Source organism: Mesoplodon bidens (assembly GCF_964165515.1).
Source record: "Mesoplodon bidens genome assembly, chromosome: 17".
NCBI classification, from domain to species: domain Eukaryota; kingdom Metazoa; phylum Chordata; class Mammalia; order Artiodactyla; family Ziphiidae; genus Mesoplodon; species Mesoplodon bidens.
Window position 1 is genome coordinate 67777178 of NC_138174.1, and position 16629 is coordinate 67793806.

General features: G+C 50.0%; 1 protein-coding gene across 2 annotated transcripts in view; it reads right to left on the reverse strand.

The window, feature by feature from the left end:
* TMTC4 (transmembrane O-mannosyltransferase targeting cadherins 4) overlaps positions 1-14444 on the reverse strand; it is a 63747-nt gene extending 49303 nt beyond the window's left edge. For both annotated transcript variants that reach the window (XM_081214748.1, XM_081214747.1), the window contains exons 1-4: positions 14362-14444; positions 8546-8761; positions 4478-4593; positions 2762-2978 (exon numbers count right to left, since the gene is read on the reverse strand). In XM_081214748.1, coding sequence (XP_081070874.1) covers positions 2762-2978; positions 4478-4593; positions 8546-8707 — 495 coding nt within the window. In that variant the 5' untranslated portion in view covers positions 8708-8761; positions 14362-14444. The remainder of the gene's footprint in view (positions 1-2761; positions 2979-4477; positions 4594-8545; positions 8762-14361) is intronic.
* Positions 14445-16629: the final 2185 nt, after the last annotated feature.

Sequence of the window (16629 nt, forward strand, 5' to 3'; positions counted from 1 at the left end):
AAAGTATGGCAATGGGCTTCCCTGGTGGCACAGTGGTTGAGAGTCCGCCTGCTGATGCAGGGGACACAGGTTCGTGCCCCGGTCCAGGAAGATCCCACATGCCGCAGAGCGGCTGGGCCCGTGAGCCATGGCTGCTGAGCCTGCGCGTCCGGAGCCTGTGCTCCGCAATGGGAGAGGCCACAACAGTGAGAGGCCCGCGTACCACAAAAAAAAAAAAAAAAAAAAAAAAAAGTATGGCAAGTGTTTCAGAGTAAAGAGTATTTAGTCCTTCAGTGAATTTTTGGCATGGTAATTAAAGAGAGATTTCATAGAAAAAAAATTTTAAAGGCTACCCAAGGAGGCACTGAGTTTAACTGTTTGGGGAATGGGCATGGGTACGGAGAGATTTTATTTTTCTTTTCAGATATTTGCGTATGTCTTTTCAGGCAAAGTTATTTACAAAGGCTAATTTTTTTTCTTACAAATCACCTGAAGCACTCACATCAGAGTTTTCTAGAGAAGTCACTGCAACTCCCCGAATCCATACAGCAGGAGGTGGTGGAGTTTCCCCACAGGGAACAATTTGCACTGGGGCCATGGAAGGAATGAGGGGAAGGGGAAAGGGGGAATGTTCCACCATCTAATTCCTTCAGTGTTAAACTCTGGGTTTATTGGATGGGCAGGGTTATTAAGGAGACCCAAGCTTCCCTCTTTGATACCCGAATTCAAGTAATTGGAAATTTTCACCAATGCTTGGTGGAAAAGGAAAACCTACAATAACACTGGTGTGAACTCCCTGGGGCCTCCATCCTGGTCTCTAAACAGACAAGAGGGAAGGAAACCCCCTCTTAGTTCTTCTCCCTCACTTGGTGATCCAACCCACAGCCCAGAGCACAGGGCGCTTCCTCAGTACTGGCCCAGAAAGCTCTGAGGAACTCTCCTTCTGGGGTTTCCTTGGGTGGGCCTGGTTTTTGCTCACTGTTAAAGTGGGTTAAATGTAGAGCGGGAAATAACAGCAGGGTATAGAGAGGGTGAAAACAGAATACCAACTATTTGCCAAAATGAGGGAAGGTGAACATACAAATGATCTGTTTTAGAAATGCTATTGTTCCAGGACCTGTAACTTTTTCTTACAATTTGAGTTTGCATGGCTTTCATGTAAAGGAGGGAGAGGAGAGATGAAGACATTTTTCAGATATTCTCTTTTCTCCTACAGCTGGACCTCCCTTGGGTTAACATGTTCCCACATTGCATTTAGCTGGTGTGTGTGTGTGTGTGTGTGTGTGTGTGTGTGTGTGTGTTTGCACACATCCAGTTATACTTGTCGGCACTTCAAGTTTTTCTGTCAACTAACTTCTCATATTTAAAAGCAGAATTTTAGAAACATTTCTTTGGTTAACAATTCAAGTATTTCATTTTGCTTTTTAAGATTACACAAAATTAGACAAGGACCGAAACAGTAAATCAGTATTTTTGCCAGAAATTCCCTTATTTCTGATCAATGTGCACAACACTATTATTTAGACCATAAAGAGAACTTGCATGGAAACAAATTCTAATTTGATCACAAATCTATCTATCTATCTATCTATCGGTATTTATCTTACGATAGTTCCCAATCCCTTAAGTCCTCTGAATTTGCCGAAGTAAAAAAATTATGAGACTTTTAAAAAAGCTTTCAAGTAGTAAGATATTAGAAGGAGGTTGTGAGAACAATCCTGCAATCTTTTTAATACCAAAGAACACAGAGTTTCATAATATTAACAAAATCAGATGCTAAAGGCAGGAATTCCGCCCAATATTTTGAAACTGACTTCAAGATGCTCAATGCAACTGGTCAAAATGCAGGTACTTAAATACATACCGAATGCAGAAATCTATTGTGGAGAAGCAAGAAGGTCCATGTGCTACTTTATACTAGGTACTTCACACTTACAGAACGAATCACTAAAGTCAAACATGCGGACTTACATTTTCAAAGGGTTCCATGGCGGTGGGGTAGGGTGGTTCCTGAAAACCTCACAAGTGTTTGGTTAAATCCCAATGGAGTTTGCACCGAACACATTCAGCAGCAGCTCAACGGATTAAAAGCAGGAGCTGCCTGACTACATGGGCTGAGAAGCCAGGTGGGGAGAATCCAGGAGCAAGTCCCAGCAGGACGCGGGGACCTGCTTTCCAGGTCAACTCAAAGCATGCTGGTCTCTCCTGGGCTCGGGCTCGGATGACCGGATCTTAAGTTCTATCCCTGCATCACCCAGCTACGTGACTGACCTGGGTAAGTCCTTAATTTGTCCTCCCAGGCTGCTTCCTCTTCTGTAAAGTGGAAATTGTTATGCCGCCCCAGCTGATTCCGTGGAGTTTTGGTGACAATCATATTAAGTATAAGAAAGTATTTAGGAAGTTATAAAGCTCTCAGCTAACATCTGAAAGTTGAATCAGACCCAACCTGGAAGAAAAGTAATATCAGACTCTGGTTTTTAGACCCCAAAGCTGGGCAAGACTCAACATTCATACCTTCACAATGTGGTCATATAAGGAAACAGAAAGTATCACCAGAGATCATACCACATGGTCATTATACAGTCTTCGCCCATAGGGGACCCTGTGTTTGCCCTAAGAGAGACCTGTTAGCCCTACAAATCATCGTTCCAAATGTCTGAAAGCTTGGGCTTTCTACAGCCATACGAGTATCCGAGGGAAGCCTGTTTTAGGGAACGAGCCGATACGTGGACGGCCTGTCCTCCTTACACCAGTGCAGAGGCGGTGGGCGGATGATACTTACACACTCGGTGTGCACCGGGTGCACAGCAAACAGCAGGGCAGCCAGCAGGGACGACCTGGGGGCCAGGTTTAGCCTCCGGCCCTTACTCGTGTACTGCAGGCCCCCAAACAGCACGGAGAAGACGTCCACCAAGAGGATGGAGATGCCGCCGTGCAGGAGGATGTTGACCACGTGGAAACTCACGGGGTGGAAGCCTCCCGACAAATAGCAGTTCATCCTGCAGTGAAAGAAGGGTGTTCACACCAGAGGTCCAGCAGCACGCGCGACAAAATGAGAGCCAGCTGAAGGAAAACCCTGGTGTGTAAAAATACTAAAGGGAGAAGAGAAAGTGTGCAAGCTTGACAAAAGTGGCGTCAAGATAAATAATGCCTGTCGAGCTAAGAAGGCTGGAGAAGAGGTAAGAACATAATTAACTGCAGAGCGGAAAATGTAAGATAAGGGCATCTCAGAGGAGTGGGACAGAAAATACGAAAGGAAAGCTAGACAGTTTTTTAGGTGTGATAAAGGCAAGACTGTCTCCCAGGAAGATGTAACAGACCACACATTACTCAGGCTACCCCACAGGGACCCGGATTTAAGATAGTCACGTGACTTGCTGATTTCCCCCCACCCCACCCGGTCCCCACCCCCCACAAATACTCCTTGACAGTTTGTCCACCAGCCTTCCAGACAACGGAGCTACTTCCTTATAGTCAGGGATTCTTTTTTTTTTTTTAAACACTTTTTTTTTTTTTTTTTAATGTCGGGGACGACTTTTTTTTATGTATATTTATTTTTGGCTGTGTTGGGTCTTCGTTTCTGTGTGAGGGCTTTCTCCAGTTGTGGCAAGTGGGGGCCACTCTTCATTGCGGTGAGCGGGCTTCTCACTATCACGGCCTGTCTTGTTGCGGAGCACAGGCTCCAGACGCACAGGCTCAGTAGTTGTGGCTCACGGGCCCAGTCGCTCCGCGGCACGTGGGATCCTCCCGGACCAGGGCTCAAACCCAGGTCCCCTGCATCGGCAGGCGGACTCCCAACCACTGTGCCACCAGGGAAGCCCAGTCACGGATTCTTATTTCTGTTGCTTGTCAATCACCAGTGGTTCCAATTCATCATTTCCATGCTTCTTTGAGAGATCTACACACAGGTACCTAACGTATCCAAGAAAGAGCTACGCGTGGGAACTTTTGTGAGACGAACAAATATATTTAACGCAAATAGCTCCCTGATTAATGGGGGGTGGGGAGACTGTTTTAAGCTTCACTTTGATTTTGCATATTGATGTGGCCACAGGAGGAGGATTTATACCTTCGTTTTTTATAATGAAAAAAAAATCTCAATTTCATTAGATGCTACATGTTGCCTTGACATATTGTTTCCTCAGTATTCACTCACAAAGGGTCCCACCTCCAAGAACTGTGCACAAACACGGACCACTTCACCAAGTTATCTTTGCCCAGACCCAGGCTAATCTGGGTGTGGTTCCACTGTCAGTGTCTGCACCGCCAGAGCAGCATCACCCTAAAGCGATGCTTCCTCAGGCACGTTCTCTCCATGCTCCTGCAACCTAACTCCTAAGGGCTGCAATTAGCAGGTATTTCTTGGAGACCCACGGAGTGAGTGGCTTATACGTCCCTCTGGACCACTGACCCAGGAACCTTGTCACATACCACCTGGTACAACGTCACGCACAAGCCTTGGGTGCCCCTCCCATACCACCGTCCTGTCGCACCTCACCTGAAAATCAGCACCGTTAGGGGTCGGTAGGACTTGTGACTGGTGTTGCTGCTCAGCCGATTGCCCCAGAAGTCATGATGCCACAGGTCCCCGAGGGGTGTTTCTGCTCGGAGGTCCTGCGGGAACACACCAGAAGAGGGATCGGGGCTCCTCCCTCACCCTGGGCAGAAGTCCTCTCTTCTCCATCTCTCCCACCAGTCCTGGGTCAAGCCACCGTCACCCTCACCCAGGACCCAGACAGGCCTCCTCGCGGGTGCACTGCGCCCTCTGCCTGTTCTCCAGTAATCCCTCCAAGATGCAAATCGTGTCACCCCACCCACCCTCCCCTTCCAGGACAAAGCTGACGTCCTGACACGGACTCCAGTGTGCGGGGCCCTGGCTCCTGCTGAATTCTGCAGGCTCATCTCGCAGACTGTGCTGTGCTCCTGGCCTTCGTCGGGTCCCCACACGACTCCTGCTGCTGCCCACCTCAAGGCTGTGAGCGCGCAGGTCTCTGCCCAGACCGCCACCCCTCAGCTGCTTCTGCTCTTCGGATCTCGGCCCCTGGGCTACGACCTTCTCGAGCTGATGCGATTCCCTTCCCTTTGGGGCATCTCGCGCCTGTCCTCACAGCACCTGCTGCAGGGCAGTTTATAATCATGTGACCCCTATCTGTCTGCCCCACTGGACTGGGGCTCCTCGAGGCCTGGGCTTCCCTGCGTTTGGTGGGAGTACACAGAAGGTGCTCAATCCATGCGGAATGCATGAATGGACCATATAGCTAAGTGAGATCACTATTACCCTCTCTCATATCCAATACACAAGGTAATTTACCAAAAACATCCCAGTTCAAACATAAGAGTAAGCATATAGATTTTAAAGTTTCCCATTTTTGATCATGAGCTAAGCAGATAGTAAAATTACAGAAAAAACAATTTCCATCTAATTTTTTTTTTTATGGTACGCGGGCCTCTCACTGCTGTGGCCTCTCCCGCTGCGGAGCACAGGCTCCGGACGCGCAGGCTCAGCGGCCATGGCTCACGTGCCCAGCCACTCCGCGGCATGTGGGATCCTCCCGGACCGGGGCACGAACCCATGTCCCCTGCATTGGCAGGCGGACTCCCAACCACTGCGCCACCAGGGAAGCCCTCCATCTAATTTTTAAGGATAAAAATTCCTAAATATGTTAAAATGATACCTACCGTATAGGGTAGTTTAACTTGGTACTGAACTACAGATACTTTAAAATGAATCTTTTTTTTTTTTACATTTAAATATGAAACTAGATTACTTAAACTGTGTTTAACAAGAAGAAAGGCACTTGCAGTAGGTATCAAAACTGAATGTTAATTTTCTCTTCACAGCACAGTTAAACAGGAATATTTTAGGATCTAGAAATTATGATGTAATAAGCACTGCATGGTGTAGCAGTCAAGATTCTTCAGTACAGTAACCAAAACAACTCTGATTACCTTAAGTGAAAAAAGGAATGCCTTAAAAAAGATCACAAGGCCCAACGACTCCCAGGTGGGCTGGAAAACCTAGTTTGGGGCTGTGCAGCCAGAAGAGCACCAACAAATCAGACCGCCGAACATCTTGCTGAGGCTGCCTGGCTGCCCGCAGACCCCTCTTCTCTGTATGACTAGCTCCTGGCTCCAACAGGTGGGCGTATCTGATAGGAGCGCCTTTACCTGGGTCTGCATCCAAACTGGACAGTCTCTGCAGCTCACAAGTATTTGAAGATGGAGAAGGCCCCAAATGGAAGCAGTGTGTCACATTATCATGGGCAGCCCAAGAGAGGAACCAGTGTCCAACACACACTGGCATTCAGTGAGTATTTGTTACTGAGGAGCTTAATGACTCAAAGGGAAAAGCTTGGGGACAGGCAGCAGAGGTGAGCTGGTCACCTGACACCCACTTTGAGGGTGAATTTCACTTCCATTGGGTATCAGCTTCAGAGGGCTTGAGTGTCCGGACCTCCCTCTAAGAGTTGATTTGATATTTCATGAAGGTCGTGGGATCTACCCACTAACTTAGTTTACTCCATTACCATGTTGGAAGTCCATGTACTTTTGCATTGTCCCAGAAGTACCTGCTCAGTTGTGAAGGAATTCAGCGGAAGATCTTTCCCTCCATTTGAGCAGAAAATGAACACCAGCAAAGCTCTAAATATTTGATTAGGTGTAGCCTACACACAGCAGGGCGCGCCACAGCAAGAAAGGTTAATTCTTCCTCCTAATGATTTATGGAAAAGATGTGTCGTGTCTGAAATTCTTGCTAACTCCACGGTCTCAAAGAAAATCATCATCTCAATGAAAAAAGGCAACTCAACACTACAAGGAAGCATCTGGAAAACAGTCTTCAACACCAATAAAATCCAGTAACAGCCTGTTTCACATTACTGTAGGCATGGTGCCAATGAACAGAGGAGGGCCTTTCATTAAACAGGAAAGGCAAGAAAGGGGGCTAGCAAGTTAACAAAGGGGCACAGTGTGATGCTCTAGAAAACACTGCCAAGACAATGTAGGGCCACAAAATGGCTTCATCTGCCTTTCCTCACAGGAAGGAAAGAGAATTACAACCTCATACCCGGGCATCTGATGTACAACACGGCTCCTGTCTCCCCTGCCTCGCTCACCAAAGTTCTTTGACATGGGTCCTGAGTTAAGACTTTATATATATCCTCTACTTTATAAGAGCGGAAGAGTCAAGAAACTCTCAACAAATGGAATTTTAAAAATAAAGGCATAGCCTCATATGCCTGTTAGAAAAGCAATTCTGTAGCTATTAAGCCACCCATGTGACATAGTTGCTTAGAGCTACACACTTCTTTTTGTTTTAAGCACTGTTTCAAAAAGAACTGAAACAGAAACATCTGCAGTAAACAGCTGGGTGAACTTGAGGGAAATTACAGGTGAAGAACCTGGATTCAAAATAAACATCAACAAGGCTGGAGTCTGCCGTCGAAATCCAGAAAAATCAGAAAATCATTTAGAGTATGTTAAAAATAAAATATCTGCAAAACAGTCATCTCCTTACTCCTCACCCTCTCTTCCCCGGCCCACAGAATACCTGTTTGTTACATAGAGAATTTTTCTCAACACTTTCAATATGAAAACGACTCTTTCCGAATTTGGGAAATCCATGACTTCAAACTTTTAGGAGGATTTGAGGACAGTGTTACAAAAAGATGCTACAATTTCATCTACTAGAGAAAGAGATTAGTAAATTCCTTCAGGTTCTCTTCGCCCCTTAAGGCGCACACAGAGTATCTGCTGAGTGGTGAGACACACAAAGGCTCTAACCTGTGCTGCTTCCACGTTCTTTCTCCCCTGGGCTCTCCCTGCCTCCAAGGTTCTTGTTCTGATTTTCCTTTAGCTCGCTGAGACCTTTTTTCTCCCCTGCCCACAAACGTATTTCTTCTTCCCTACCTCTAGTCAGCGAGTGAAGGAGAATATCATTTTCCCCGCGCCTACTGGTGAGCAAAAACTGGCTGGGATTCTGCAAATTCAGCAAACCTGAGTCTCCAAACATGAAATGAGCAGGAACTGCAGCTTCTGCGGGCAGCAAAATCCTGGTCCTCCGCAGCTGTCAGCAGGCTGTCCTGATGCTCTCAGCGACGGACAAAGAAGCCAGCTCGCTGCCTGCTGCTGAGGATGCCCCTTCGGCAGGGGAAAAACGCATGATCTGTGTGTGTGTGTGTGTGAGGGGCGACTGTTCTGGCCTAGAGTTCTGGAAATCTGTCACAAAACCTGAAATAGTCTGCAATGCCCTGCAAAACCCTGGCCTTGTCATCTTAGAATAACGGTCTCTCTGATACGTGCGTGGACTGGGGCCTCATGTAGGGCACACAGCCAGGGTAAAGCTTGAGGTTAGGCAGGGCTTGGAGACCCTGCTGCCAGTGATAAAAGGGGCCCTAAATCAAGGAGACACTCTCTAAAAGAGATGGGAAATCCAGAGCACGATGGGGGCCCAGGCAAAGGCTCAGCCGAAGTTCAGTAGAGAATAATTCAACACCGATGCAGAGCATCACTGGGACGTAGGCAAGTGGTTAATGTCAGTTTACCAGAGAGACATTAAGATACGAACCTTATTGTTAACAATCGCTTCAGAGTCGTCAAAGACAAAGTCTCCATCGTAGCTACGTGCGAAACACACGAGGGAAGCAAATCCCACAAGTAACTTAGCCCAGAGAGGAGGAAGAACAGAAGACGGGATGATGTGATCCAGATCGGCATCCCACTCGGCCATCCTGAAAACTGCGGGCCGCCGGCCTCTTGCTCCAGCATTATGCTGGCTAGAAACCTGAAAGAAAAGTGACACGACATAAATATTCACCAATGCCTTGTTAGGAATGTTTATACAGTAGACATGTTTACCTCAAGTGAAAAAGAGCTAGATAGTCTTATTCATTTATGCTGTGAGTTTATAGGATGTGATCATTAACAGCTTTACATCGTGGTTTCAAAACTCGAGTGGACAGAAAAATCACGTGGGACACATGTCGATTCTCCTGGGCCCAAATGCAACCTACCAAGTCAGAAGTCCTTGGGCTTCTGATGCTGGATTATCCTTGAGAAACATTGATTTAAGGGAATCCTATGTTTATCAGCCCCATAAGGCAAATCATTTTTATAGTCCTTGAACCAGTTTACAAAGTTAAAAAAAAAACCAGGTACCATCTTGCTTCTTCCAACCAAGAAAAATCAATAAATATTCATTGTTGGGTCTTAGCACCTTGTGTGTGTTCGTGTGCGTGAAGCGTGGTCCTGATTCTGAAGGAGCTTACAGTCTATCTGCAGAACAGACACTCCTGCCAGTTAAATGAAAATCTGGGAGAGAGTTTAATAGAGGTAAGGTCGCAGGGCACACGACCGTGGTTCCCACACAGGGGACAGACAGGGGAAGGAGGGCACACTGCAGACTGGCTGAGGACAGCATCATTCCAGAAGGAGGAACTGTACCCTAAAGGAGAACAGTGGGAGCTATTCCAGGTGAGGACACGACCTCCAATAGTGGTGAAGGAGTCAAGTTAAAAACAGACACGTAGGGCTTCCCTGGGGGCACAGTGGTTGAGAGTCCGCCTGCCGATGCAGGGGACGCGGGTTTGTGCCCCGGTCCGGGAAGATCCCACATGCCGAGGAGCGGCTGGGCCCGTGAGCCATGGCCGCTGAGCCTGGGCGTCCGGAGCCTGTGCTCCGCAACGGGAGAGGCCACAGCAGTGAGAGGCCCACGTACCGCAAAAAAAAAAAAAAAAAAAGACACGTCTTTTAACTTTTCTTTCAAAGGGGCAAACGTTAAAGCCAGAAATTTCGTTTCTCAGCCTTGCCATTTCTTAGTTCTGTGGTCCTGTGTGTGCCACCTATCCTTAAGAGTCCACTTCTTGTGTACTCTGCAAACCAAAAGAACTTTCCAGCAGCGAGAGGTGCCTAAGAGCTTCCTGACTTGGAATTTGCCCAAACAAATATCAAACTCCCCCTCCTCTCCAATCACTCTGCATCTGTCCCCATTCCCCACACCCTCAATAGGCACTTCCTTTGGTTCTACCAGGATCACGTCTGGGTCAAACTGCTTAGAGGTTCCAATCCTGTGTAACTTTGGGCAAGTTACTTCACCTCTCTGGGCCTCAGTTTCCTCACCTCTAAAATGGGGATGATAACGGGGCCCACCTTACATGGTCATCATGAAGGTTAAGCAACACACCCACCTAAAGTGCTTAGAAACACTGCCTGGGTTTAATGAACGCCGAGGGAAGGTTACCTGTTATTACTAGTACGTTCTTCAAAGAGGGAGAAAGCACAGGCACAGAACTATTCTCTTTGGAGAATCCCCCGGAGGATTTGGTGTACTGGTACTGAGGCTCTCGTCCTCCCCAGTAAGGGAGCAGGGCCCCACTCCTTCATGCTGAGATGGAAGAAAACCCCAGGCCCCTTGACTGGAGAGGCAGTTTAGATGTACAGCTGACCCTTGAACAACACAGGCGTTAGGGGCACTGACCTTCCTCGCAGTTGAAAATCTATGTATAACTTATTATAAGTTCGTATCTGTGGTGCCTCCCCATCCAGGGACTCAACTAACCACAGATCTTGTAGTAATGTAGTCTTTTTTTAATTTTTTAGCCTCGCTAAAAAATGGGGCATGCAGGATCTTAGTTCCCAGACCAGGGATCAAACCCACGCCCCCTGCAGTTCTGTTTTGTTTTAGTACTGTAGTCTTTGCTACAGAAAATAATCTGCATATAAGTGCACCCACACCGTGTTGTTCAAGGGTCAACTGTATTTGTTTCCAGGTCTCCAAGGAAATACCCCAGGTTATGGAATCAGTAAGAAGTCAGCCCAAGAGGCCATCCAAGGTCACAGGTGCTGGAAAGCGGTTCAAGTTTACAATCCGGAAATGAAAGGCTCTGCAATTCTCTCAGCACTGGGCTCTAGAGCAGACCACCTGATGTAACTCATGCTCTCAGCAAGTGCGGGGGGTGGGGGAGGGAATATTCCAGCCACTATCTGCTGCTTTTTTGTTGTTTGTTTTCACTGAAAGGATAAACCACTGGTCAAATCCAAATCACAGTTGCAAACACGACAGAGGTCACCACGCAGGCCCCAACCACTGTGTGTACATTTCAGCTAAAGAAATTACCCCTGCTACTAAAAATGAAATAAATAAGTGAAAAGGACTGAAGGGTTAGGAAGTTACCCTGACTTAACATGGAGGGAATAAAAGCGTTCTTTGATTTACAAAGTGAATGTGAAGGAAAGCAAATACTCTTTATCAATTTTAAATGCAAAATAGAGCTGTGAGCTGACAAACGGCCCCATAACTGGTCTTGATGTTATCTGCTTCAGGCCCAAATATTTGAATAGTGTTTCACAAGCGGTCTGTGAGGTTCAAATGGCCCTCCAGGAAGAATACTGGGTCAGGAAATAATCTGTGCTCCTAAATGAGTTGCTGAGCCTCCCTTTTCATCTCAGATTGTTCGTAACACACACCAATCACTTTGGTACTCAGGCAACAGCCGAGGCAGACGGAAGGCAGACTACAGACCCAAACATCTGGGGTGCCCGGGGGGCCAGGACTGGACTCCTGGGGGAGTCAGCAGGATGGGTGAGGGTGAGGCAATCTCAGAATGAGCTCCCCCTCTTCTCTGGCAGGGACATCAGGAAGCCTAGCATCGGTCCCGTCCCCACCCCGGCTGGCTCTTCCCTCCTCATTGCTGCGTCCCTCCCCTGGTTGCCAAGATTCTCACATCTCTGCTGCCCCAGAGAACACTCACAAATGCCCTTTCCACTTCAGGCGTGATTGTTAATGGGTATCGGAGGATAGTTCGGAAAATATTGTGCATTAGCAAATGCGATACAGGCAGAGTGCGTTAGGAACCTCGGTCCAGCCCAGTGGTTAAGAGCACAGGCTCTGGAGGCACACAGATTTGGACTGGCTACCGGCATGACCTTGAGCTACCTAGTCTTTCTAAGGATCCATTCCTCATCAGCACAATAGGGTATCACTACTGACTCCAGCTAAGGATTACATAAGAGCATATATGGGAACAGTTAGCTCCCATGACTGTAATCATTTTGGAGAGATTAGTACCAAGTGACCAGCCCCTGACCTCCTGTCCTGGGATCACCAGTGTTGCCATTCCTGAAGCTGCGCTAACCAACCAAGGCCAGCAGTAGCCCATCAGGTGACCTGATGCAATTGAGAAAAGGGCACCCTTCTTTTGGGCAGACCCGGTGCACTGCTTCCCTGGCCAGGCATCTGTATGTCCTGCATAAAGTGCAAGGCTGTACACTCTGATCCTCTTCCTCCAACAGTAGATGGCCTTTTTTCTGCAATGTTCCCAGCCAGGCTTGGTGCTCAGGTAAAAGAAGCCCTGCCGGCATGAGGTGGTACATGGAGGGAGACGGGTCCCCTCCACCTTTTTTGTATCCAGGCCATGAATCAGGAAGACACACGATCTGTTTCTCTCTTGATGGGCCGGCCCTGGGAGGCATGGCGCCATTCCTCTTCTCCAGGGGATGTCCTGCCTGGGAGCCCCGGCTCCTGGGCCATGGCTGGATAGTAAGTTTGCCTTACGGACTGAGAATAATGGAGCAACACAGTGGCCTCAGGCTCAGCCCAAGCAGAGCTCCAGCCAGTTTTACCAGTGACAATGCTGGTGTTCCCATTCCTATCTGACTCCTGTGCCGATCTCCCACTGTGTTGAGAATTGACTGGCGCCTATGAGTAGTTGGATTTGGAACGAAGCAGAAGTCTCTTTAGTCTCAATTTCTCAGACTCCTTATATCAAGCCTCTATTTTCAGGGGGTTAAAACAAATTAACCGATCATCAATGAAAAGGTCAAAAAGACCTCGAACAGGGATCCCAAGCCACCCCTCAAAAGCAAACAAACATCAGTCACTGAGCTGCGAACCCTGGGGACCTGGTGACAGCTGACACAGCAGCCTGGACTGCAGTAAAGAGGATGGCAGATCAAACCTAAGTGATCCATGGAAAAATCAGCAGCAACCACCTACTAAAGAATATTCTTCCCCCTACATTGAAGGGCCTTCTCGCATCAGGCTAGCCTTTCTACCTCATCAGTAACAATCCATCCACACACCAGTTGCCCTCTGCCAGGCTGAGATGAGACAGTGCCTCTGGAAATCAGAATAAAGAACACAGTCGTTTCTGACCCAGCATGTGGAGACCTGAGTTGGCTGCTCCTCTCTTGGGGCCCCCAAGGCACGGGAGACAATCACCTCTACCGCTCTCCACCTCTCCACCACGCAGCGCTGAACACAATGCTACTCGAGGTATCTTCCTCTTGGGCTTGCCTTCCCAGTTTCTTAATTCAGTAACACATGAGGGCCATGCCTGCCAATAGCTAAAAATGACTGCGGAGGTTCGACATTCACAGTTCCACTGTCCCAGAAAGTTTCCAGCTTGCTAGCTTGTAGCCATTTTCCCATCTAAGTCGGCCGGTGTCACTTTACCCCACCTCCATCTGGGGCGCGCCAGGCACGGTCGGGACTGCGGGAAGACGGGACAGGGAGGGGATCCAGTCAGTCCTCACTGTTAATTGTTTCTCAAGAAATTCTCCCCATCCATCTCTCTCCGAGAGAAAGAGCAGTGTGGGACGATTCACAGCGCTCTGGCTAGATCTTTCCTCTAACTCCTCCCTTCTTTTGTGTGTGGTGAAAAAAAAAAGAAAACACACACAGCCTCCAGTCACAACATCAACAAGACCAGAAGCCCCGCGGAGTTCGCTGGAGGTGAGACGGCGGTTGCGCCACCTGCTCTGCTTCCCCAAACTCCAAGCCCGGGCAGAGAAGTGGCAGCTCGGTGGTCCCGGGCGCCCCGACCCAGGGCACGCCGCTCTGCCCGGCAGCCAGCGCCGAGTGGCTGGCACTCGCGGCGCTGCAGGGGAGCCGCCTTTAACCCAGAGCAGGAGGCCGAGCGGCCCGCCTGCGCCCAGCCACCGCCCGCAGTGCGGCCAGCTGGCGGCCAGGCGCGGGGTGGCGCGGGCCCCGCGGCCCGGTGGCCGCTCCGGGGACACGCCAAAGGCGCCCGTGCACCCGGGGTCGTCGGAGCGCCACGCTGCTGGAGCGAGCAGGGGCGGCGACGAGAGCGCAGGGGCGCGGGCAGGCAGAGCGTGCACCCTCCACACCGCGCCCTTTGTCCCGCGTGCTGCTTACACCCGGGCGCATGGCGACGGGGCCCACATCCCCGGTGACCCCTGTCCCAGCCACAGCCCGGGTCCCGGAGCCAACTCCTCCAGCAGCGCCGCCGCCCGGCCCGGGCCGTTCCGCGGGGCTCGGGGCGCGACGGCTGTGAGGAAGGACCCCGCGTCCGCTCCGCACCCAACTCCGCTCGCGCCACGGCGCTCGGCCGCGCTCGGCCCTGCAGGGGCCGCCCCGCCCGTTACCTGCAAGGAGCCCGAGCGGCGGCCACATCTCCCTCCTGGGCGCTGAAAGTCCGGCGGCTCTCGGTACCAGCCCGGAGCCGGGCAGGGGGAGGGACCTCCCGCGCCGCTCCCCGCTCTCCGCCCCCCGCCCCCCCTCGGCGCCCCGCGCCTCCCGCACAGTCCTCAACTCCCCACGCGTACTGGCGATCACTCTCTCACTCCCGCCTCGGCCCGCCCCCTCCTCGCGGCCACTGGCTGCTTCTGCCGTCACTTTCACGCTGCCGCCGGTCCCTCTTCAGCTCATTGGTGGACGCGCCAGTGACGTCAGGCCAGAGGGCCCTAGTCGCGGCGAAGGAGTCGCAGGGGCAGACTGACTAGGTGGCCAAGGAGGAAGCGGAGTTCTGGGCGGGGCCGGGGCGGGGCCGGGGCGGGAAGGGGCGGCCCCAGCCTGGCCCGGGGAGGCGGACTGCGGGAGCTGGCCCGAGCCGGCCGCCGCAGGCATATCTCCCTCCTTTCTGTTGTCCGCCTTGCAGGAGGCTATTCCTGGCCTGTCTCGCGGTCCTCTCGCTGTCGGTGGCGCTCGGCGGAGGTACTGCAGGGTCCCTGCAGGAAAAGGAGCTGGGTCGGAGCGACCAGAACTCTAGACTTCTTCCTGTCTGGGAGGAGTTGTTTCAAGTGTGTGTCTCCACTTTCTGCCTCTCAGGAAAGAACTGAAACTTCGTCTTCCATCCAAGGTCCTGCTGCCCGGGCTTTTGGGTTTTTTTTGTTTTTGTTTTTTTTTTGCGATACGCGGGCCTCTCACTGTTCTGGCCTCTCCGTTGCGGAGCACAGGCTCTGGACGCGCAGGCTCAGTGGCCATGGCTCACTGGCCTAGCCGCTCCGCGGCATGTGGGATCTTCCCGGACCGGGGCACGAACCCATGTCCCTTGCATCGGCAGGCGGACTCTCAACCACTGCGCCATCAGGGAAGCCCCCGGGCTTTTGTTTTTAGCAGATCCTGTTCCACGGCCCTGGTCTTTATTCTCCTGCTGACCCACGAACCCTGCTGTGGCCCTTCACCTGGCCAGATCCGCCATCCATCCATCGGCCATTCACCAAGTCATTGTGACCTAAACTTCCACTCCCAACTGCATTGCCACTCCGCGCATTTCATAACCCCCATTCTTAGTAGATTACTGTCTCCTGCTTTAAGAATAAGAGAAACTTTCCCCACTTTCCACCACCAAACCTTCAAAGCTACTCCTAAAAACACGGATTCTGAACCCTCCCCCCATCCCGCCTTTTCCCCCAGTATCACAGAGTCCGATCTAAGATCAGTATCTCCCTCTGGACTGGATCTGTGTCATCAGCATTTATCAGCCCCAAGCCTTCCTCTCTCCTCCACGTACCCTTCCAGCTGCCCCCCTGCCTTGCTTCTACTCTCCATAGCTGAAGTTGTTGAAAGGTTGCCCACACTTTTCTAGCTTCCCAACTCCTATTCACTGGCTTTCCACATTCCACTGAAACTGCCTTGGCTATCATCTCCAAAAACACCCCCAATCACTAAGTACAAAGGACACTCTCCTACTTCATTTTACCTGATCTCTTAGCAAAGTTCATTCTTCCTCCTTAGAACACTTTTGGTGACAGAGGTACTCTGCATCCTGTTTTTCCCCAGTCTCCTTGTCTTGCTTATCTGCTTCTTGATAACCTCCAAATGACATATTTTAAAGGTCTTGGCCCTTTCCTCACAAGCCACGTCTTTTCCCTGCATGATTTAACACACCACCGACATTTCAATGAATATCTTCCAAATTTGCAATTCGGATCCTGACTTCTTTGAGCTCCAAACCCAACCCAAGTATCTAGCTTCCTGTTCAGCTTCTCCACTTGGTTGTCACAAGAACCTCGCATGGAGCACATGCAAAATGGGACGTGTGCTTTCACCGCTTGCTCCTCTTCAGGTCTCCCTGTCATAGTGATGGGTCCAGTAGTTCCCCAATTCTGCATTCACCCTTGGCATGTTAACAAGTCATCAAGGTTCTACTTGCTACATGTCTGTCAAACATGAACACTTCTTTCCATTTCCGCTGCTGCATTCAGTGCTGTGCTGCTGTGTGTGTCTTCGTAACCCACATTCAGTGATGTCACATTGGTAGATTGCAGTTGGCCACTGTGGGAGTATTTACACTGTGGAAATTGGCAAATGCAAATCGGAGCTTGATTTGGTGTTTTGCTGACTGTCTTTTTTGCTAGACTAAAGAAAGTGATGGAGGAAATAATAATGCAGATTAAACTTAAACTTAATTT